General features: G+C 36.4%; 1 protein-coding gene across 2 annotated transcripts in view; it reads left to right on the top strand.

Annotated features, from left to right (window-relative positions):
* The window catches only part of WDR72 (WD repeat domain 72), a 198,956-nt gene extending 174,930 nt beyond the window's left edge, over positions 1 to 24,026 (top strand). For both annotated transcript variants that reach the window (XM_037502510.2, XM_037502511.2), the window contains exons 19-20: positions 17,592 to 17,696; positions 23,043 to 24,026. In XM_037502510.2, coding sequence (XP_037358407.1) covers positions 17,592 to 17,696; positions 23,043 to 23,098 — 161 coding nt within the window. In that variant the 3' untranslated portion in view covers positions 23,099 to 24,026. The remainder of the gene's footprint in view (positions 1 to 17,591; positions 17,697 to 23,042) is intronic.
* The last annotated feature ends 1,742 nt before the right edge of the window (positions 24,027 to 25,768 follow it).

Genomic DNA, 25,768 nt, shown 5'->3' with positions numbered 1-25,768 from the left:
TGTTTCTTTACCCTCAGAACCTTGGATAATATTTCATCTACTAGGGTTCCAAAATACAAAATATTTCATAAAATAAAATATTGAATAAAATTAAAATTGCTAAGAATAAATAACTGCCACTAAGTCTTCTTACCTTAGCAGGGTACAGCTATTGATTTTCCTTCTTCTCTAAGTTTCTCCATGTTCTTTCTAGAGTTTCTTGTCTGTCATTCCCAGCTTACTCTCTGTATTGGTATTAAGATAAAGAACAGAAAAATGTAAACACTATTTGCATTGCTGTCTATGCTAATATCTGTTAGCTTTGCATTTAAAAAAAGTCTTCTATAACCACTTGTGACTTAGAGGTCCCTTCTAGCAAATGGCTCCTCCATTTTAAGCAGTCAAAACTGAAATTTTTCAATCTTATAACCACTTAAATGCTATCAAACAATATGTAATACAATTGTTTGTCTACCAAAAAGCCCAGTTTATGACATGGTCAGAAAGTCATTAGCATTCACTAAGTGCTAGTTCCCTTAGCACTTACTTTTTAACCTCACCCTAATTCCCATTGTTTTTAAAAGAGTAAATGGAGCTTATTAAAGACTAATCTTACTTTTCCTTTTTGGTGACTAGCTCTGACTCCTCAAAACTTCTCTTTGAAGTCAGTCAAAATTCTGCATATGGTCCTGGTGGAACAAGGAGTTGCAAAGCCTAGTGTGTGATGGCAGCCAAGCAGGCTGCATCTTAATACTCCAGTCCTCCCATCAGGCTGCATACTCTAGTGAAAGAAGGCAGCACTGACATTTCTCTTCTATTTGGAAAGTCTTATCTATGACTGAGAGCTTGCCACAGGTACATTTTGAAGGAAGGTCAGAAATAGGGTGTAATGCTAACATAAACTACTGTTTAGAGAAAGGAAAAATTAGGTAGGAGATGATCCGTGTATTCTTCTGTGTTACTGAAGGGAGTGAGAGGATTTGGTAGCCCTGTTATATAAAAAAGTATGAGACATTTTTCACTGGATAAGGTGGCCTCACATTCAGGATAAGCTCATGCAGCAGACAGATCCAGAGGACAATTACAGAGCTGTGATGCCGCTTATCAAATCAACTTTTGCAAATCCGCGACATTTGACCTTTTTTGCCATCCAGCACTCATTGCTGCTATGAAAGCATCCTGTTTTCTTCTTTCTGTTTCTGCAGAGACAATATATTCATGTATTCTCCCACTTCAGATTCCATTGGTATACCTGTAGTACCTATAGACCAGATTCATTCCTCTATCATTACCACTGGATGGCTAAAGGTAGGCAGGTGCCAGCAGCTCAACCAATAAGTTCTTCTGAGGCTCAGAACTTGAAGGTGAGGGAGGCAATGGCAGAAAATTAAATGAAATCCATTCATTCCAGCAGTGGCATTAAACAGCAACTAATGCACTTCTTGTTAAGAAAAAAAGTTTGGATTTTCCCTGTCCTTGTCTGCTATTAAACTAGTTTTGCAGTGTACCCTTTTACTCTATGTTGAGTATTCTTATAAATGGTAACTATTTAGTCCCAATTCCCCTGAAATCTGAAATACAGGGATTACCAACTGACAAGCAGAGATGGGTCACTACTGTGTATCCTACACTTCATACATGGCCCAGCACCTGTCAGCACTCATTGTTTATGGAATTCATGATATTATAATAGCAATGTTTCAGTTGCTCTGTACTATCAGAGCATGAGATATTCATGTAATTAATTTCTAACAAATATTCTAAATGCTTTGGTGAAAATACCCACTGTTTAAATTTTATCTTTAAAAACAACTTTTTTTAAAAAGATTTATTTATTCATACAAGAACTGGGGTATAGGCCAGATGTGCGGGGGTGGGGGGGTGAAAGGATTTACCAGAGAAAGAACAGGCAGACTGATGAAATACACTGCTGAGGGGAGCAGTGGGCGAGACAGGAGAGGTCTGCTGCGCCATTTGGGTTTCACCCCAGCTGGCCGGGATTGAACCCGCGGTGCAGAGGCTGCAGACAACTTCAAAGAGCTGCGCTTAACTGCCTGCGCCACCAGGGAGGCCCTAAAAAATATTTTTAAATGTCTATTTTCTTACTTTATTGTTACAATTTTTATAGTTTTATATATATATATATATATATATATAAGTGTATATATGTGTTTTATTGAAGTAGCATTGGTAACAATGTCATATTCTTATAAATGGTAACTATTTAGTCCTAATTCCCCTGAAATCTGAAATACAGGGATTACCAACTGACAAGCAGAGATGGGTCACCACTGTGTACCCTACACCTCATACATGGCCCAGGGTATAGGAGGTATAGGATATCCTATAGAGGCCCAGGGTATTCTATAGAGGTATAGGATCACACCCTTCAGGTGTGTGTCACCAGACCACACCCACCACCAAGTCACCAAAAGTTCTTGGGAGACTAAGTGTAATCTGATGAACCCCAAATCATGAGATGTAAGGCCATGGTCCTCCTCTAAAATGAATCTCTTATGTCTTAACATCTTGAACTTATTTTGTTTCCTTAAATGTCATTATGCCAGAAAAATAGATATCTATTAATAAATAATTCAATTACAGTCAAATTTTTTTTCTTGCAAGAACTTATATCTTGCCATTTACTCAGATCTACTTTTGTATCTTTTAAGAACATTTTAGAGCTTTATTCATATAATTGTTTGGATATTTTGATGTTTCAAAAATTATTTTAATCTTCTTTTTCATTATATCTTCTAACTGGTTTGTGAACATTTCAAAAAAAACCTTGTCTTAAAAAATTGTACATCATGGTATCTTACTAAACTCTTCTTGCTTGAAATGGTTTTCTGTAGATTCTTTGGGTTTTCCAGGATTGTACCTGCCAATTAAGAAAATGCTTTTACTTCTTTTCCTATATCTCTAGTTGTTTTTGTTTGGATAATAGTGTGGACGAATACTTATAATATTTATTTAGGTATTCTGCTTTTTAGTCATTCATCTGAGCTCTCTCTATGTTTTAGCTCATTTAATAATAACATTTTGGTGCACCTCATTTATTATAGTATTAATCATTGTTACTATTCTGTAGATGAGGAAACAGAGACAGAAAGATGGAACGACTTGACTGCAGTTATTCAGGTCATGGATGAGCCAGGATTCTGTTTGAATTGGCTATTTTAATAAAGTGGGTAAATTTCTTATCAGTAAGCTACTTGTCTTTGAAAAGCTTTCTTAGCATAGTCCTAAAACTGAATAGTGACCTGAAACAATGTTTGCTGAAGGAAACACTTATAAGAAATTAGCCAATTACAAAAGAAAAGCAATGTATGTAATTCATTGAATATCTAATTATACTATATCTTTCAATTAAATCATCACAATTAGAAGTAGAATCCTCGCTTTGCCAAATAAAATCCTTGCCAAATATTCAGACACAATCATGGGCTTTAAGGATTACAAGTCACATAATAAAGGATAATGACCTCAAATTAAGCACACCAATATAAAAAGCTGGGACTCCCATGCTCTGTATAAATCAGTAATCTATTAGATTTAATGTGAGATTTAAGAGCTGTGCTGCCCACAATTAAGCTATTTTTCATTAGGAAAAAAAATGCAATGATGGTGCTCAGTAAAATTCTTCCTTCTATTTACCTCTATTTAATTGGATTGGGGACTACTTAAACATCTTTGAGTTGGAGCTTATCAGAAGATGATCCCAGCTGTTTTTCAAAGCTTAAGGCATCAGGCAGAAAACATGATCATGTAAAGGCTCATGCAAAAGTCTTAATCCTACTTTTTCCCAACAACCAGTTACTGCAGCCCTGTGTTTAACCTTCTAAGTATTCAATGTGCTTCGTCACTGCTTTGGTAGATTTGCCACTAAACTGTTATTACTTAATGCAGTTAGCCTCACTGCCATTAAAAATCTTCCTAATTCCCTCTGCCTTTGGGAACTGACCATGATACCATTGAGGGTTCTCAATATATATTTTATATATTGTATATATATGCAGTCAATGGTTTGGTTTGTCACATTTCTAAAATGTTACATAGATTATAGTGACTTGTTTCTTCATATCTTCACCCACCCACTTCTACATTTGACAAATGGCCAGTCCTTCTGACTTTCCTGAGCTCCCTGTGTGCCATGGGAAAGCAGGCCCCGAGCTGGTGACCAAAGAACCCACAAGCATAGCATCTCAGCCAGCTCTTGGAACCTCATTGTTTGAAGTAATGAAAATAATTTGGAATTCTGTTCCTTTATTCTCCTAGCTACATTTTGCCTAATCCAAATATCTAACTGTCTTAACCTCAGAGCTATCAATTGGTTTTATCCAGATCAGCAACATCATAGTATTTAAAGAGTAAAGGTTAAATGTTCAAATTAGCTTCCCTACAGCTGCACATGCTACCTGGAGGACGATGCACTTTCTTTTTGCTTTTCCTCTGGAGGGTGAGTTGTAAAGGGAAAAGGGGGTGGAGCTCTGATTTGTCCCAGTGGCAGGCAGCAGCCAGCAGAAAAGCAGACACAGTTAATGCTCAGCTGCCCCGACCAGTCAAGCAAGGGACCAAGTCCCAGCTGTGCCTCTTGATGTTTTCTGATTGCACCTACTCCTCAATCTGTGAACTGTTTCCTGAACTAAGATTCATCAAGCGCTGCCACTTTAAAAAACGCATGCAGGCAGGCATCCTAGGATATGCCATTATAAGCTGCTGCCCGGGGATCTTCTAGGAGATAAATGGAATCTGTGTGAAGTAAATTAGTGTGAACCAGTCAATCTGTGTGTCAGCCTTGAGCCATATCCATGGATAACTAGCTGCTGACTAGAGGCGAGGGTCTTCTGCTAGATGTGGATTGGAATCTCTGAGGTTCTCTTCTACAGGATGGGGGGATCTTGGGGGCTGTTTATTCTTGGAAGAAGGCCAGTTTGATCTGTGTTTTAGATTTGTCATTGAAGTGGATTTCTGAAGCATTTCCCTCCCTGCTCTGGCTGTTCTCATGCCTCCGTGCTGGACGAGGTCTTTACTGTGGGAAACACGAGAGCTATCTGGAGACAAGGGCTCCTTGCTTGAATTTCCGTCTTGCAGACTCTAGCTTTTCTTGATCTGAGCCTTCTCTCTAAGATCTTTAGGGTTTTAAAACAAAATAATAATCATTCGGGAAAACAAGTTTAATCCAAATCCCCTCACCATCACCTCCCTATTTGTTTTTTGAGGAATAAATGTGCATGATCTCAAATTCACGGAGAGGAAGTTTCAATGGAAATCCTGATGGTCATGGTTCTCTGTAGATACCCAGCATGGGAAATTGAATTTTGGCTATTAGAGAAGGGAGGGTAGGCTCCACATAAGCAGTAGAATGAGAATACCTCTTACAATAACTTAGCTGTTTCATGGGCAGAATTTAGAGGAAAAGGTATATGAACCAATAGAGCCATAAGAATCATTACTTAATATGATTAAATGGTAAGTGTAAATGGTTCTATTATGCAAAAATCATGTTTCCATCATTCAGTATTCTTTTAGAGATCATAGTCTGTTCTTACATTAGAATCACAAGAATTCATTTTATCTAGTTAAATTATGACTAATCATTTTATTTCTTTTTTCCTTTATTATATTAATAAAAATTTTATCACCTCTGTACAATGAAATATCAGTGAGATAGTTAAAGGTAGACTGAAAATGTGTAAGATAGAATGAAAATAAATGCAGTTCTCATATTTGAGCAGAATTTTTATAGCATTCTGGTCTCCACCTCCAGGAAAGCACTTTGCCTTTCCTAAGAAGAAAAAAAAACCAAAAACCTATCTTGGAATAAGCACATGGGCAAAATCATAATTGTTTAAATATTCAAAACATAAGTTTCTTTTCTGGTCACCTTTCCTAGATTCATGTCTCAGTCTAGCTTTTGCATACTTTATGTGAAGGTACCAGCATTACGGAGTCCATGGAGACACATTTTCTATATAAGATACATTTCAGTTATAGAGCATGTCTGTGGATGCTAGGTAGCATGAATCATAGCAAAGATCAAACCAAATGCTTTAAAAATTGAGTGACCCTTTCCTTGAACTAATGAAACAAAAATGGGATGCCCTGTGAGAACAAAATTTGTTTTATGCCTGTACATTAAGTTCAGAGAAATGAAATCCCCGGAGTAAATTTAACTTTATGATTTACGAGGGTAAGGAAAAGAGAGTAGAAATCAGTGTATTTTTCCTTCTGTTGTAGTGAAGAGATGTACTATTTTGCAATGTACAGCTCTTACAAGTTCTCTGAAGGGAAAGAAGTGTTGTGTGCATTATATTTTAGTCTGGAAATACTGTTCAACCTGGTCCAGCCAGTGTCTTTGCACCCTTATGTGATGCAGAGGAAGTGGACTTCCGTGGCCATCACTGCCCATCAATTAAGCAGCCCTGAGCATTGGACTCATCATGTTTGTAGAACAAGCGTGGATCTGTGAAATTCCAATTGTCTGAGACATGCTGGGAATGAGACACTGACACATTGGGGCAGGCCTGCTTATAGGACCAGAGCTTCCATTGTACAGAAACAAAGCTATTTTCAGACATCCTTAATATTTCAAAAAATGTCTAAAATATCTTGCTTCCTAATTAGTCCACTGGATTAATTAGATGTGTGATTCAAAGAATAGGATGAGAAGCATAACACAGGCCAAATTAAATGCAAAGAAAGACACAAGAGAGGAGAAAAATTGTTAGCAGATGAGTTGATAAAGATTTCATGGGAAAGGATGGATTTGATTTGAGTTGACTCTTGAAGAGAGGGAGTGTAGGAGAATTAGAGATTGGGTTGAAAGCATATCTCAAGATGGGAGTCTCGCAAAAGTACTGATACAGGAAATACATATCCTATCCAGGGGACAGTGAGTGATCATGTCCACGTATAATATATGATATCAGAATCTAAGATGGGAGGAATGTGAGCAGAGCAGCATCTAGTGAGAAACCTCTAAAGGTGAGTTGAGAATGTATCGTAAAATACCTCCATGACTCCAGAATGTCCTTGATTCACAGATGATAATTCAGAACGATGTTCTTTTTACATATAATTTGGACCATGTCTTCTTTAATCTTTTCCCGTAAATGTATACTGAAATGTATACATGGATTCAGCCTGCCCATTATTTTTTTTAAATACCTAATTGATTTAGCATCTCACAACACAGAGATCTTCATAGCCCGGGAAATGTTACTGTGTAGTCTTCCAAACAACTTACAAAATTTATAAAGAGCAGGACTAATCTAAGACACTTTATACTGTCCTATCTAGATATACCTATTTATCTTTTCCTTTATTTCCTATTTCTTAGTTCTCTAATTATGATAGCATGTTTTGTATTAAATCTAGTTTTCTAAAAGTTTCTCTAGATCATAGTTGCTGTTTCCCTTTATCCATATCCATATTTGCTCTTTAAAACTTTGCTTTCTTTAGGTATGTTTCTCTTATTCATTTATATATACACCACCTTGTCTAATAAAATGGAACTTTCTACCATTATCAAGGTCATCACTATATTTGGGGCAATTATCTCTTAGCGAGATTAGTATAAATACTGTTATGCAGTGATAGAGCTTGAGAATTTGAGATGGCATTACTTTTTTTCCCCCACAAAATTAATATTTTGAAACAAATGATAACATTTGATATGCATAACCATAAGAAGCAATCATTGCCAAGAGCCCACCGATATTTTCTATGCCTGGTGTGAGTGTGTTTGTGTGAGGTGTGGAGTGTAGAATCACACTTGCTGCTGATTACATTATAATTCAATGGTAAAGTATGATATTAGCATACAAGTTTGTCTTCCATTCCATTTCACTAAGTTCTCAAGTATTCTAACATACCATTTTGATGTCATTCAAATCAAAATAAATCACTTTCTGAGGAACTAAGCCTAATGGTACAAAATGTGGTAACTTAGACCTTTTCTTCCTTGCATCCTTCTTAATGTTGACAAAGGACTAGAAAAGGAAGGCGTAGTTTAGATAATTTGATTTCCTTATTTTCCATTTCCTATCTAGGAGATGAAAGAGCTCTGACACTTGACTAACCATCTGAGACAAACGTTTTCCCCTGAGATAGAGACAGCTATCAGCTGGGAATTTGAGACTGCTGCCAACCGTTCTCCCCAGGCTGCTGGTGTCATCTTAGGTTCAGACTACAGAAAGGTTGCTGCTCTTACAAATTCCACTGCTAGTGCCATTTGACAGTTTCTTCTTCCACTGATTCAAGATGGAAAAGCTCTTGGTATTTATCCTTATGGATAACTGTAGACATTGCTGTGGTTTAAATTGCCCTATGCGGTGAATCCTTATCTTAAGTTCATATATAAATCATGTTTATCTGTACTCTCAAATGCTAGCTTGATGCTCTTTGGATGGAAGGGTCTCTTTTTTTTTCCTGATCTTCTTCTAACTTTTCAAATGCAAGCTGAGAAATTTACTATAGATCCCTCTTACAATCCTCCCTTCCCCCTTATTCTTCAATTTGTCAATACATGGGGATCTATTTATTTTCTTCTTCAGAATCTATTCCTGCTTTCAACTTAGTGTTTTCCTGAACAGAAAAACAATAAAATTAATGCATTTCTGTATTTACCATAGGATTTTATCCTCTTAAAAAAAGTCAGATGACCTTTGTAGAACCTAAACAGCATGAAGTGCAAGAGTTAATTTTTATGCATTCTTAGAATTCATTCATCACCTAAACTTCCTTTTATTGTTAAAGTTACTCTTCTAGATAGGATGCTTCAAAGCAACTTTTGTTGACTAATAATCTCTATGATTAAACTTAGAAAGCTGGGACTTAGAAAGCTGGGAGCTTTGCTTACTTGACCAGTTTATTTCTTACATCAAAAATGCTCTTCTTTACCAAGTAATAGATAAATATAAAAATAATAAGAATGTTTCTGAGTTAATTTTACTCTGAATTTACTCAGTAATGCTCAGGATCCAAAGTTGTGGGAATTATTGTGATTTTAAGTTTAAAAACACGGTAGCTGCTCATCCACTCACCATCTCTCTCCTTGGAACACATCTTTTCAAGGAAACGGTACACCAAAGGACCCCCAAAGATCCTATTGTTGCTAATCCTGAAAATTGCCTTGGTTGGGAGTTAGGCAATAGAGCAGAAAGAGGAAAGAGAATCACGTCATTCCGTTAATCTCCTTTCTACTTCCCAAGTTACTCATGTTCTCTCTATCATACTCCCAATTGGTCTGCATAGTCTGTGACAGTCTGAGAGTTTGGATAATTTCATTATTTGATTTCCATGCCAGAAATAGCCAAGAGCAATGATTTCATGGAAATCCTTACTTGTAAAATCCTTACATGTAAGGAATCCTTACATGTAAAAGGAATATACAGAATGGGAACCATATTGGTTCTGCACTGAAGACATTTGACTTGAGAAAAAGACAGTTCCACAGGAACACCACCCATCTCCATAACACTATCCATACACATGACAAATAATAGTTGAGAACCTCTTCATTTCTAGATTGCCAAAGCCAGGAAGGAGCCAGTTCTCAGAAGAACACGCAGCCAACTCTAACTCAGCCCACCCAGCTGCTAGGCGGGCACTGTTGATGGCATGCATGCCCCCTTCACTTCTTACATGTACCCAATTAGTCTAGTTTCATGTGATCCATCTCGTACTGAAGTTCTTACGTATAAAACATATTGATACCAAGGGATTATTTAAGGAAGTTAATAGCATAAATATGATTCTAAGAAAGACAAAGCAGAACTTATTTTTTGAAGTTTGACTTTAAGGTTTTTTTAAAACCACTGGTAAACATTCAATAAATGGGTGTTATCAGAAGTGGCCATTCTTCAGCCTCAGTCATTTCTGGTCCTACTTTCATAGGGGTGGTTCACCCTGGCATTGCATTGTGTAAGTATCTCTCTGAAGCTGCCTTGGTTTCCACTGTCCCTCAAACTGGACATTGCCATTGCAGCAAAATGGCTGTCTTACTTAATTCAGAAAGAACCTCAGAAATCTTCATTACACCCATAGCTACTGCAAGTAGCCATTTACCCTCTTGGTATCCTGTTCAGTGAAAGGATGAGTGGTTAGCTTGTCCTGGATTTTTACCTGTCAGAATGTTAGTTTCAAAGCTGAAAGATTCCAAGGAGGTAGTCCAGTCCAGATCTCTCATTTTATTAATATATAAGTACCTGAGCCTGGGAAAGTGAATTGACATGTTCAAGGCCTTACTATTAGAAGCAGATGTATGATTAAAAAACATATCTTGTGGATCCTATTAATTGAGCTTCCTCCTTGCTCCAGGAAGTCAGAAGTTCATCTCTATAATTAAACTGTTGATATTCTTTTTATATTTCAATTAATACATGTATTTGGATCTAAACAATGAGGAAGGCAGATAGTCTCTTTTTATATAGACTGCCTGTTGGCATTATAATAAATATGAGGGCTCTGGGAATAAATTTGAGATATAAACCTTAGACCTTAACTTGAGATAGCTCTTATAAACTGCAAGTGAAATTAATCATTGCTTTTTTTTTTTTTTTTAATGCTTAGGAATCCTCTTTAGCAGTTTCACTTGGTCATTTCCTCAGTAGTCTGATTACCTGCATTGGGCCTCACACTGCACTAGCGGTACATTTGCTTGTTTGTCAACCCAGAGCAGCCTAGTGCTCCAACATCCTTGATACAGAGAGATTTTTGTATCTGAGAGGAATAAAGCATTATTTTTAAAAAAAGTTTTGGTAAACAATTAATACAGTTTTCTCATTCACATCTGTGTTCCCCCAAATTATGGGACAATCCAGCCATATGTCTCACATGTACAAGTTATCTACAGATAGATTCCTCCATAGCCTAGATAGTAAAGAATTTGGGGCCTCCCTGGTGGCACAGCAGTTGAGCGCTGGGTTGCGTGCGAAGCTGCCCACAGCTTCTGCAGCACCGGTTCGATGCCCGGCTGCTCCCCAGCCACCGAAGGAAGGTCCCACATGGCGCGCAGACCTCTCCTGCCGCCCGCTGCTCCCCTCAGCAGTGTACCTCGGTCCTTCTGCCTGTTCTGCTCCCTGCTCTGGCTCTGGTGAATTCTCTCACCTTCCCGCGCTTCTGACTGTACCCAGTGCTTGTATAAATAAATAAAATAAATAAATAAAAATAAAAATCTTTAATGAGAAACCTTTAAATGTGAATTGAGACTGTTATCATGAAAGACCTTTATATATATATATGAAATAAATATATATGAATACACATCAGTATCCAGATATCATGTCTATCTAGATGAATTCTGTGCATCTATTTAGTAGGGATACCAAAAGGATAGCTCCACATAGCAATTTGAAAATTCATTTTTTCACTAGCTGAAAAATGTGTCATCCTTAAAGCTATTTATGCTAAAAAATGTCATCCAGAAAACAGTATTCCATGTCAGATGACAACTGTTGGAAGACAGCAAAAAGTCTGTGTTAACTCTTCTTGTTGAACTTGTTCATAAAATAGTTTTTACTTAGTTATAAATAAGAATTAAGTATCTGATTAAGCATTAAGTATTTAATTCTGGGCATCTCTATATAATTTTTTTCCAGTTTCCACACCACTCTGAAGACAAAGTAAATTTGAAGGTTGAGGCAGAATATTCTACTGCTATTCAAATATAATCAAAAGGTGCTATCACTTGATTATCTTAGTATAGCTATTCTTAAAGTAGGGTTAATATGTACAGAACTTTTTAGCTAGATTTGTCTTCCCGATAAGACATCTGTTCAGAGAGAACAAATTTGTAAACTGAAATTAGGTCTGCTCAAATGATAACCTTTTTGTTTACAAATTTAATGTTACCACTTAACCTCTTTTCACCAATTATGCCTTCTTCTAATTTAAAATGTCTTTTGTAATCTGTGAGTACTGTGTTAGTATTTACTTCTACTTAAATATAATGCAGTTTTTCTTTCTTCTAAACATCAAGAAAGTTGTTTTTATTTGATTCATAGTGATACTTTAAGATTGGAATAAGACCTAAATTATCAACCAAGGAAATCATCCACTCTCGACCCCCATACTGATCTAGGAGACTTGAACTTGGGTCTTTGACTTCTTTTCCATGGTTCAGTTCTCACATCTAAGTGACCTTTTGGTCTTTCATGATCTCTGCAAATTGTACATTATTTTTATGCCCTTGAAAAAGATGCAATTAATATTTTGTCTGAGTTTTACCTCATACTACAGAGGTTTATTCTACTTAGTTACCAAACATTTCAAACTGTTATAACTTCTTATTACTGATTTTCCTGTCAATACCTCCATCACTTCCAGGTAGCCCATAATATGATGGATGTGATCTATTTTTTCATAAGTTGCTGTATTGAAAAAAAAATCACTTGGACTGCAGATTTTATTCACATTGTAAATGAGATGGATTTTTAACAAAGGGTCCATTGGGCCTATCTTGGAAGAATGAGCTGCAGTTTGTGGAGGTAGATGGAGATTTTTTTCCCCAGCTGTCATTCTCTTGCTTGGAGTGGGGGATTATTTCTTGGAATTGTTTGGTGCCTCAAAACCTTTAAGAGTTAATATAATCTTTCTGCAAATGATGAGAAAAAGAGGAGGGTATTTTTAGATATTAACTGAAGCCATAATAGAGACTATAGAGAGGTGGAGTTACTGGACTACTGATGACCTGTCACCACAATTTTTTTATGGTAAATCCTTCTATAGAGACTTCACCATGCAGCGTGTTCTGGGATTTCTTATTGTCTGCAGTTTCTTTAGGATTTAGAAAAATTGCTCTCATGGTCAAACAAGCCCTAGTCAAATATCCAGACAAAGTACATGAACTTCTATCCAGTTATCAAAGATATTACAAAGATATTTAAAGCACTGGCCTTTCAGTTGTCAATATTTTGAGGTGTGTGATGAGTAAATGGAAGAATCTTACATCTTTCAGTTGTAGAACTGTCAAGAAGAGTTTGCTTTTTGGCCCCTCGCCCCCTAAATGTAGACTATTCAGCATCCATTACATGGAAATAAACAGTTGATTTTAAGTTAGGGATGAGCCTAGCCACCATTTGTACTGTGTTGATGTCAAAAGTATATTTCTGCCAAGCCCTAAAATGCATCTTCAAAAACTACTGAAAATATCCAAGAACTTTAGTGATGAGCTACAAATGGACTCTGGTATTGATAAATAAAAGTCAATATGTATAGTGAAAGGACAACTTACTGTGATAAATGGGCCCACCACCAGTAAAGATCAAATTATTGACTATTTAGGGCAAAGAAAAATCTGTCTATAGCTGAATTCTATAGGTGAGAGAAATTAGCCACAACATCAATTCAGAAAAAGCTCAAAGAGACATGTAAGGGCAATTCACTACAATTACAAACAAAAGCAGGCACAGTATCCTATGAAAAAATACATTGTGGACTAATATGTCTCTTTGCCCACACCTGGTTCAATCCTTTTTTTGTCATGAATGATCTCCTTTGGCTACCCATATTCTCTTTCAAGATGATCCAATTGAAATTTCACTTCCAGACCATCTTATTTCAGGGCGATTGCCTCTGCTTTCTGAAAAACATGTCATGCTTTGAATATTGTCTCAAATACTTCTACTAGTTACTTTCCTTATTCTTCAACTAGATCACAAGTTGTATGAGGACACATTAAAAATGCCCTCATTGTTTTTACTTCTCACATGACCTAACATAGAATGCTACCCTTCATAAACACCAGATCAATATTTGTTGATTTCATCATTTTTGAAATGATTCATTAGAGAAGCCTTGGTCACACATCATGTCACAGTTTAATGATGAAACATCACAGGAAACACCCAGAAGAACAATCATAAAGATTAGCCTATCAAAAAAGGGGGGGAAATGGTAGTAATTAACCTCTCCAACGTGTGTTGTACTCAATTGACAGACTGTAGGTATTACTTCCACAGTAAATTTAATTGGATCCTCTATAAACTACCCAGTAAAAATGACAAATCTTGTATGTACCATCTCAAATTTGGAAACAAATTATAATTAAACAACATATCTCAAGAATCACTCTCTGTTCTCCTACACCCACGCAAACTGCATCCTCCAAAATCAGAGAAACAAAATTTGGAAACAAAAATAGCTATAGGGTACCTATTAGTAGTGAGTTTACTGAAAATAGTGTGTATAAAACTACATCTTTTGGGCCTCCCCTGGTGGCGCAGGGTCCCGCATGGCACGCAGACCTCTCCTCCGCCCGCTGCTCCCCTCAGCAGTGTACTTCGTCAGTCTCCCTGTTCTGTTCCCCGCTCTGGCTCTGGTGAATTCTCTCACTCTCCCACGCCTCTGACTGTACCCAGTGCTTATATAAATAAATAAATAAATCTTTAAAAAAAAAACAAAAACAAAGCTACATCTTTCTGAATTTCTACAGAGTTTTGTCAGTTTATCATGAGACCACTTTATTGCCACTAAAAATGGTTGTCTGCATTTACTTTTGTTTTAATAATAAGCTGTCTTCCTCTTTGAGGACTTTGTGTCTAGAACAGAGTTTCATTAGGGGATTGAATAAATAAATGAATGGATGAAAGTTCTAAATTATGAAAGGAACAATGTAGGGGATGACTGGTGCACTGCATTTCCCGAATAAATACCATCTCATTGACAGTAATAGCATTATGATAATTTCCCAATTATAAATACATACATAAAGATTTCATAAAGCAAACAAGATATATACAGATAGAAAAATAATAAAACCAGTCCAGGAAGTCTTGACCAATAGAAAATAGTATTCTGCAACATTGATGTATTTAATTATCCCACTTAAACAATTCACAAAATGTATGGATTCAAAAATAACCTATAAGTATGATCTAAACCCAGGAAAATTAACTGCAACACCACCAATAACTACTTAGGTCTTATGTCTCTTCGTCCAAGTCACAGACTAACCCACACCATCTTTTTGCAAATACGCATCCTTCATCTCAAAGTGGACCTAAACAAGAAATGGAATGGATCTAGTGGAAGCACATGCCCTCTTGGATCAGGAGTTCATCTAGCATGGCACCGCTGCTTCACTCATTCATTCATTCATTCATTCATTCCACAAAGTATGAGAATCCTACCTATGGCGCAGACATAGTTATATACCCAGCACACAGAAGTTGAATGAGACAGATGTGGTAACTACTTCCATATTTTTTTTCAGAAAGTTCAAATACACAAAATGAAAAATTGGGTTTATTTACTTAAAATCAGAACTTCTTATATTTTTCCCTCATACTTTGTTCCCACACAAAAGATTTTAAGAAGCAGTGGATTCAGCCTCCATGCTCACACTTCCACAGAACAGAGAAGTACTGTGTCCTGAGAGGTTGGCAAAACTGTTTAAAGGGAACATTTGGACCAGAATGATGTTACTATTCTCCTTTGAAGTGTAGTGTGCAGGCCTCAGGTCATGATCACTGACACTAAGCACACTCCAGGAAAACAAGCCAAGGAGTGTGGGAAATGAGAGCCCTGAGGCACACTCTGGTGCCATCTATGGCAGGTGTGAAATAACACAGCCCCAGCTCTCCATGTGTGCTCTCCCCCGCAATGGAGGCTGCAGAACAGGGGCAGGTCTACTCACCCATGCCAATAATTAAAAATACTTCCATTTTTGCATTTATGGCATATAGATAATATGTGGTGTTTACTATCAAGTCCTGAGGAGGCAGTGGTAGTGCTGAAGGCAGCAATATGTGATCAATAAAATTCCAGTGGTGTCACCAGTATCCATATGTATATGGTTTGACTTCAGACAAGCTAAGTATGATGCAATTTTTGTTTTTGAAGTCTTGTTTAGCTATTCACTGAGTTTCCTCATGGAGACAATGTCCACTTTTTCCTGGAAATGTGTTACTTATTGAGATCATTTAGAAAATATTTTAATTGTGGAAAACTGTGGAAAATGAGTCTGCTGCTCTAACAGAACTAGTGGGTGTAATGTGCTTACAGGAAATTTTAGTTCCCTGTGTTGGCTACTGTTTCTGTTCACAATTCCTACTTAGAAAATAGTATCTCAAGACAAGCTGTCTGGACAATTTCCAGCCAAAATGTCAGCCCTCTTTATCATCATTTGCAGTGTATTCATTCTATATGCTTAGATGTGGTTTTTTTTTTTTTTCTTTTTTTTTTTCTTTTTTTTTTTTGTTTTTTTTTAAATATTAACTTTTATTTTTATATTCCCCCATACAATTGCAAACGCCCCATTCTGACCCCAATCCTTCCCCTCCCGCCCCCCACCCCCAAAAAGTGTCTCTGGTTCATAGTTTTTTGTTGATTTTGATTTTCACTTTCTTATATTCATTTTCCTGGTCCCTTATTTAAGTTTTCTAGATTCCTGCTATGAGTGAGACCATCCGGTATTTTTCTTTTTCTTTTTGGCTTATTTCGCTGAGCATGATCCCTTCCAGTGCCATCCATGTTGCTGCAAATTGCATGTGTTTATCTTTTTTGAATGCTGAGTAATATTCCATGGTATATATGTACCACATCTTCTTGATCCAGTCATCTATTTTTGGGCATTTGGGCTGTTTCCAAAGCTTAGCTATTGTAAACAGTGCTGCTATAAACATAGGAGTGCAGGTGCTCTTTGGAATTGATGTTTCTGTGTCCTTTGGGTAAATACCTAGGAGTGGAATTGCTGGATCATATGGAAGCTCTATGTTTAGTAGGTCCAGAAATCTCCACACAGCTCTCCATAGTGGTTGGACCAGTTTGCACTCCCACCAACAGTGCACAAGAGTTCCTTTTTCTCCACATCCTCGCCAACATTTGTTGTTGCTAGTTTTTTTAATATGTGCCATTCTCACTGGTGTGAGATGGTATCTCATGGTAGTTTTGATTTGCATTTCCCTGATTACAAGTGATGTTGAACATTTTTTCATATGTCTGTTGGCCATTTGCATTTCCTCTTCAGAGAAGTTTCTTTTTAGCTCTTCTGCCCATTTTTTGACTGGATTATTTTCTTTGTTGTTGCTGAGTCTCATCAGCTCTTTGCAGATTTTTGTGATCAGTCCTTTATCATTAGTGTTGTCTGCTTAGATGTGTTTTTACAGTGTTTTTTGTTGGTGATGGTGTTTGGTATCATAGAAATCCAGCTTGAAGATGACCACAATGCAACTAGAGTGTTCCTCGGTTGTGATTTGTGTGATAAAAGGGGCCATTGCACCAGCATAGACAGTCCTTCTAATTGACTAGCCTGATATTCTTCTCTCTGTGTCCTGTTGCCGCTAATTGACTATATTGTTTTAGATTTATGCATTAAAAATACGATTTCTACTTCGAAGGGATCACTTTGTTACTTTGTAGCTTTTAAGCTGATGCCATGAACTTATTTTTCTTCTAAGATAAAGTCTCATCTATAGATTTTTCAACTAATTACATGTCTGCCAATACATACTTAGAGGATACATTTTATTTCAATTTATTATTTGTGTTTACATTGCGTGTCCCAGCAAATAACTGTGGAACCAAAAGGAACTGTTTTAATGGTGTTTATTACTACTTCTTCATCTCCCTCTTTCTCTTTCTTCTCCCTCTCTCTCTTTTTTTAATAGCGCCAGTCAGTCCGGTCAAGCATGACAGCGACTCAAACTCGGCAAACTTCCAAGACACCGAGGACGTGCCTGACAGATGTGTCTTGGAAGAGTCTGAGAGTCCAGGTGAAAGCCATTTAAAAATAGTCAAGTATAAAATGATAAATTTGACACAGCTTTGGGGTCCTTAGAAGGGGGTGGGGGGAAAGGACATTGTAATGCTGTTTTCTCTTAGCAGCTGCTCTGTCAAATTAATGGTCACCTCCAGGGGTCACAGTGTGGAGCTGTTATCTTTTCCTCTTTCATCAAGAATTCAGTTGGAGGAAGTACAAAGGCTTTATGACTGAGAAGGGAAGCTGACACTATTAGTTCATTATCATCAATTTTAGGCTAAACTGGTTAATAGAGGTAGAGATTGGAAACTGCAGAAATGGCAGCATTTTAAATATTTCAAATAATGAGATCAAGTGGAAGTAGAGAGTTGGAGAGAAAAGAAACAAATTGTTATTATTATGTTCTATTTACCATGCTAAATACACACAGCAGCACTCTAACTGGGGTGGGGGTGTGTTAGCACAACAGTAGTGGACTAATGAACTCTGTCAACTAATAGAAGCAAAGAAAATAGTCACCTTTCTCACTCAATAAAATTTATTCTGTGTCCAAGTTATGTATATTTGTATTTTCTCTATAGAAAGAATAGACAGACATGTACTGGAAGGACCGAAATACTAATATTTAAGTATAGATACTTGGTTTTTCTGTTTTATTTTGATGCCTACCAAGTCGTAACAACTAATGAAAGAAAAAAAAATTTGTGGAAGTTGCGTGACATTTCTGGATCACTACAATGCCCTCAGGTGCTAGAATGGACCTTAGCGCCATGAGTGAAAGAGTTAACTATCTCCCCCACTGAACGTTTTTCTTTCCCGTTTTTGCTGGTTGCTGTGCACCCTCTACCCTCCTGCATCTTTGTGTGTTGATCCATGTATCAGATTTTTGATTCATCCTCTCTGTGGCCTGTCAGCTTAGTTAAGAGATTTCCAAATCTTGTAGCCTCTGCTGACAGGGGGCAGCTGCAAACAGTCCCCTGATCCTTCCCCGAGGAGAGCTACTGAGATTTAATTTTCAGTGAAAGGTGCAGCCTGCAATCTATGTCAGGTCCCCTAAGTCATCTCAGAACCCCAATAGGCCCAGTGGCGATGGCATTGTATTTCAGTCCCCTCCGCTACACCAAGATTCCTCAAAAGATGAACTGCTGCAGTGTGCCCCTTCCCAGCCACACTTCTGCTTTAGTGTCCCCCAGAACTGGGAAGTGGCATCTTAAGCAATGACAGAAATGTTTAATCAGCACAGTAACCCCACCCCCATCATAAAACCTAAAAGACAAACAGATTAGGCCTCCTGTAAAAGGGAGAGGATAGTGGTAGCATTAACTTTCTATTAAAAATTAAGTGTTGACTAAAATTACCTAATTTTGATAGGTTTAAAAGCTGTCCTATTAAACAGTATGCTTTCAACCCTTTTGTCAGGCAGAAAAAACCTATGAGTCAAGTTTTTATCTAAGTGTTCATTGTTTTTGGCAAGAGTAGATCGGTTTTATACTATTTCTCACACAGAATAAATTTCTATCACCCCTCAAGAGGAGTGAAATGGTCAGGAGATTCAAACATAACATACTCTATTTGACTGATACAGAAAAATGATTATATTCCCGAAGTCAGATTAATTAGGAAACACCAGTCTGATAAAGAATCTTAAGTTAAAAAGTGAGTACTGTTCTATACATCGGACATCATTAAACTGGTAATAAAGGATGAATTACTCTGGCTTTTTCCTCTGTCCATTCCTGCATTTTAAGACATCTTGCCTTATAGGCCTAGAAACCTCTGGAGAGTTCACTACTGGTCTCACTGCCTTCCACTGAGAATTTGTGGCTTGGTTGTCATGGAGACATCGTATTTCTCCAAGAATTGCTCATATTGATCCGTGGCCAGGCGTAAATGGCCAAGCGAGTGTGAGGAATAAAGGGGGCTGGGCAGGCCTATAAAATGACCAGGGATTGTGGGTTGGAAATAAGCTCATAGCAAACACTTAGGTAAAAAGAAAGAAGCAGTTTTATTTTGTTTCAGGATTTCTCTCTGCACTTTGGGCCATTGTCTTCTTTCACGATGAACTGAAAGAAACTTGTTAGTCACTTGTCATGTCAGATCTTTGGTGCTTGTCCTGACACAGCTGTCAGCCTTCCAGCTCTGTGCAGTTCAGGGACGCACACAAAGAGGCAGTGACATGAATTATTTATTGCTCCTCGTGTGGATAAAATTCTGTGATAAGAAATTAAGACACTTCTGACAGAGGTGCTTGTTTAGTAAGAAAGATTTTGATGAGCAAGCACATTTCCTCCAAGTTATGACCATTTATTTGAGAGGCAAAATTCTTAAAACTGAACATGAAGGAGGGTGATGGAAAATTGGTGGCACAGAAGGACTTTCTTGAACTGTGAAAACATGTCACTTTTCAATGTCCAAAATTAACTTCAAAATGTCAAGTCGTTCAAGTGTGGGGGCATCAAAACTGAACATTACTTTGGGGGTTTTGTTACCTCTTTTACCATGTAGGAGTAGTGTTGATCTAGAAAGTGTTAACCACCTTTGTTAGAAGAGAAGACAAAACCTGGGGATTTTAAGTGGTAAGCTTTGCAAAGATGTCTGCAAACCAACAGAGGTGCTTCTATAACTAACTTATAATTGCATGAACATGTCCATTATCGCTTGTACATAAAGAGTGTCTTTAAATCTGAAGGCACTGGTCTTACCGTTTTCACCTAGAATATTATCACTCATTTAAAATTCCTTTTAACATTTTCATGTACTTGCAAAATCCCCCTTTACAGAGTTGAATGTGGTCAGTCTTCTAGCTTTAATGGATATTGACCTTACATGGTTTTATCTATGCAATTCTAAATGACTAATATATTTATTACATCATTTTTAATGAATAGACCAGTTGCTCATACAGCATATAGAAAATGAAAACAAAAAATCATTTTGCCATCCAAGAATATTGCCTCATATATTGTTTTTTCCAAATGAAGTCTATTCTTTCAGATCCTCTAAACATCATCTTACTTAGCTCTTAGGGCTTCCTAGGCTAAGACAAACTCATTTGCATATGCAGAGAGCAGTAGGGACATTGAAACACAAAAAAGCTAAAATACTTTTTTAAAGGTGAAGTTGAAATTCTTTAGCATCTTAGAAAGTCATTAATCAAATCAAATTTTTAGAATTTATGTGAAATGGTAAAATCAATTTTATAAATTGATTACCTTCAAATACAATGGGTTTTGCACTTGGCATGTCGATGATTTTTTCCACTGACATCTCTGCATCTCCAGCAATGACTTGACTAGAATGACCCATTTGTAAATGGGCTGAAGGTGCATATAGGTCACACTTTAGATGCCTAGTGGAGAAATAGTTCACCTGGTCTCCGGGGCACACTACCTTACTCATCACACTATGGTGATCTCTTTATTGGTTCAAGCTATATACCCAGGTGAGTGCCTGCACTCCATTAAGGTTAGCAAAGCAACTTTAGACCAGAGCATTCTTGTTCTTTTGACCTTGCTAGTGAACCTAGAGGTCTTGTCTGATAGGTTTTGGTCTCCCTCAGCAGTGTCTTTTCTTTGGAATAATTCATTAGCAAAGAGTTTCAATGCTCAGGTGAATCCCAGATTGAGGTTTCTGGCTTCGACTCTAAAGTCTAAATGCTTCTGCACTGGCATTTATACATTCCTGAGACCTATGGGAATAACTTTGATGTCTAGTATCGTAAACACTGAGACAACGTTATGAACCTGCAGCTCCCTTTTTTGAGATTTTAGGGCCATTATGATTTCTTTGGCTCTTTAAGGCCTGGTTGCTTCTGAATCTGAAAGATTTTATCACAAAAATAGTTCAGGTTAGTCTTTTGCTGGTTAATTTCTTGTTAATTGTTTCATGCTCAGTGATTTAAACTCCATCCTCCATCTCCAGAATATAATAAAAAGCATTCCTTGTCTCTCATCTTTGCGCTCATGATGATAAAGTTGGTGTGAGATTCACAATTTTTATCCAAGTGTTAATGAGAGAACCTGAGCTTTTATCACCTTATTGGCTTGGAAAATTAAGAATTTTGCTTTCTGCGCACAAGGGCTAGCATACTTAAATAATAGCTTCAATTGAAAATAATAGTGACATGAAAGAGCTTAGGAGTACAAAAAAGCATTTAGATAGTGTTTTCACGTCACTCTGAAGTGGTTTATAATCAGTATGCATTCTGTCATTAGTAGAACATTTTAGTGGTTTTTATATAGCATGTTATGTGTGTAGATCTATATACATCATTGTCAATCAATATTGCATTTGCATGAATCTGATGAGCAAAACTAGATTTCTCACAGATTCTAGGGGCTACTACATCACAAAAAAACCAAGGTGATTTTTTTTTTCCTTTTACTATTCTGACTCATGAATCACCAGCAAAAATCAGGTAACAGAAAGTAGGACAGATTCAGCACTGGAGTGTTGGAGATGGCTGATGATGATGCATGAAGCAGAAAAAATGTGGAATGTATGAGCAACACATCAATCATAGCCAGTGAGAACACACACTGCTTATAGTTACTGCTAAAAAAAAAAAGTCCTCGAAGAAAGAACAATTTTAGTAGTGAAAACATGTAAACTCTTTCTTCTGGTTGTGTTTAACTAACAATATCAATATTTTAAAACATTTACCCAAAGGGAGAAATTTAAACGTCAATCTTAATTACTTTTTAAAGATATAAAATTCTACACTATATATGCTTATGTTCAATAGTGAATATTGGTTTAACCAAACCAAATAATCAGCTTTTTGAATTTTTACCAGTAGGAGTGGTTGTTACTATACATGGCCACATCATTAATATAAATGTATTTGTAAGTTGTTTACTAAAGCAAAAAATGCTTCAATTAATCGAGAGTTAATTTAGATCAATTAATGTTTTTAGCCTGCAATGACAATCATCCATTTAGTCTGAGAAATAAGTGGAATTTTTTGATTCTATAACAAACTGTATTTCAAGAAGTGTTTATAACTTAATCGCAATTATGGCTTTCTCTAAGGATAATTTAGCTGCTTGAAATTTATAAAAATGGATTAATTCAAACGCAATTCATCTTGCTGGAAGTTTTCACCTTTCTTAGCAATTAAAGAAAAACAACCTATATTAATAATATGTGCAACAAAATACATTTTCTCGGGGCCTTGTTAATTAGACAAGAATATACTTACTATATTAACATATTTTATTTCAAGAAACAAAAGAAACGTAGAAATTATAGTTTATTTCTTCCTTTCTCTTCCCTTCCATTTTTCCCCACCTTCCTCCTTCTTGCCTTTACTCTTTCTTTATCTCACCGTATAACCTCAGATAATCTGTGTTCTTTCTAGGTGAGTCAAGGCATCATTCATGGATATCGAAGTTGTGTTTCTGCAAGGTGTGCTGACTGGAATCTCATTTATGGAAGTTAGATTTGGACAAATGAAGAAGTCCCAAAACATGTCAATTTTTTGTTGCATATAAGCTATGTAACTGGTCAAATGACTAGGTTGGAGTAGATTTGCTGATATTTTAGCCATAGTGTGCTGAAAATGTGACTACTGACCAAAAATATCCAAGTGCATCTACTTTTAGAAAGTCATTGTCTAAATCATCCCATATTCCTGCTTCTCATTTTTCTTTCAATATTTCCAGAAAGGAATACCAGCCCACAGACATAAGTTTAATACCATTTTAGATGTTCTTCTGTTTTTTCAATTCCTGAATTATATAGTAATCAACATTAAAACCGCACTGTTTTTAAACATGATACACATAATGATTTGAATGTTGTTTTAATGTATTTAATCTAAAACTTTACCAAATTTGTTATGTTATGACATTTTGTTTTAGTAGTCGGTGCTTTAATTCAATCAATCATACTCTAGTAAATCTCATCCCTAAGCATGAAATGTTGTCAACAAATAGTTCATTCCATTTAATCATCAACTAACCCAAATAAGTGATACTCAGAATAACAGGGAGCAATCTTGTATAGCCAAGTTAATTTGGACTTCTAATGACATTAAGGCTAATGTCTTTAGCTAATGGTTGATCTGCTTGGTCATGTAGACATGAGCTGGGGAAAAAAGAATCTACCAATAGCATATCACATTTGATCCTTAATAAGTATAAACTCGTGTAGTTCTTTTCTGAGAAAGAAGCTTGACTAGCAGGAATTCTTAACCTAAATATGCAAAGCAATATAAATATAAAAAGTGCTCACCTAATAAGGCTTTTAATGATCTGATTTATATGCTATGATTTATACTGTATAATTTCTGGATTTATAGAAAATCATCAAAAAGGATTATTAGCGTGCATATGGAATACAGCTATTGCCTATCCCATGGAAATAAAGTATTAACTATATATCTATTTCTGTTTAATAAAGAATTTCAAGTCACTTCAGTTCAACAAACATATTTTGGGGTTCCAATATCAAGTGTTGGATGGGGTGAGCAAGGAAGAGGAGGAGATTAGAGGAAAGAGCTATATAATTGAACTAATAGTGATTTGACCAAAATTAATATAACAGAATATAGATATATCGAATAAGTGACTCCTTTAAAGTAGATAGAAATATGTGTCCTTTTTTTCCCTAAAATATGGCATTGCTTGAAATTACTTTGAAGTTGTATTTTAGAAATAGTAACATATTATCATGAATACTATACTAATACTGGGAAATTGCCATCTTTGAAAATTGACAAATGTACTACCCCTGCCTTTGAAAACAATCAAAAGTCGCTTGGAATAAGTTGGGAAATAAAGAAAGGTAGCAAGAAAAAACAATGGAACACATTTTCCTACATGTTGTGTACTGACTCTGAATGCTACTACAAGAAGGAGTCCCCAAAACATTTTTAATGATGGCAATATCAAGTAAGTTCATATTCTATCAAAGGGGCAATTTTATTAAATTTAAATTTAATGAAACTTATTTGGATGCTCAAGTTCTCTTGTGTTCATTAAAAATAAGTACCTGTTTTATAATCACGTCCTATTATTCCCTTCACAAAGAATAAAAATAAATTTTTAAAATTCCCATTTTTAGAATTTTTCAGATGTAAGGAAGCTGATATTGAGTCCTTAATAAACAGTTTATGGTGTTACTAGTTACAGGAAAGTAGAATTGGCATAACCTTGACCTTACCAAATGATGTTTTGAACACTTTTGGGCATTATATTTTACAGTTACGAAAATTGAAAAATTCATAGTAAATGATTAAAACCTTTTATCAATATAAATTCTGAAAACATTTAATTCCTAGAAATAAGAGTTTAGGAGATAGATGTTTAACTAATATTCCCTATGCCCATGTGCAAGTGTGTTTATGGCACAAAACCAGTAGTCTGTTTAAAAATGATGTGAGGAGAACTTGAAATAGTAAATGGCCAGATAATTATTTTTATCACCCTAACCACCTGGCTCTAAAGCTAGAAAGTCAGACTCAAATGCTTCCTGATATGGTGTTTGGCCTTCTGTACTTCCAGCCTCAAGCAAAAAATGGAATAATTATATTAGCAAACAATTAAGTTTATATCCAGGGTCGTCTTTGTCATTGTAATAAATAACTCATTAAAAAAATCATCTTGTCTTTCTCTCTGGGTAATAACCTTGGTGATATTTATAAGTATGTATTTCCCTCTGAGGAATATCATAGTCTCAAGTTTGCAAGCAGAGATTCTGCTTTTCATGGCAGAGCTACACACAGGCTGTATAGTGGGGGAAAGAATGTAGATTTAATGCTGAGACCTGGCTCACACATGTTCAGGTGACGGTGTGTGTTTGCTGTGCTTCTTGGAGCCTCCTTCCCTGGGTGAGTTACAGTGTTCCCTCACAGGCTCATCACTGCTTTATGGAAAGTAATCTGAACACTGGCAAACACTTCAAAAATCAGGTAAAATCTGTCATATTACAAATACACAATTAGAGAGGTGATCTCAGACCTGATCATTCTGCTGCTCTTTTAGAAGCTAAATTAAGGCCACTTTGAACAGGTCACTAATAGAAAAGGATAGAAAACATTTTCCTGTATATTAACACTCTATCTCTAGATGGTTGTATCTTGGG

This window comes from Talpa occidentalis, unplaced genomic scaffold (assembly GCF_014898055.3).
Source record: "Talpa occidentalis isolate TD23 unplaced genomic scaffold, MPIMG_talOcc4v2.1 talOcc4.11, whole genome shotgun sequence".
NCBI lineage: Eukaryota > Metazoa > Chordata > Mammalia > Eulipotyphla > Talpidae > Talpa > Talpa occidentalis.
The sequence above is the reverse complement of the archived record's forward strand: the minus strand, read 5'-3'. Positions and strand labels throughout refer to the sequence as shown.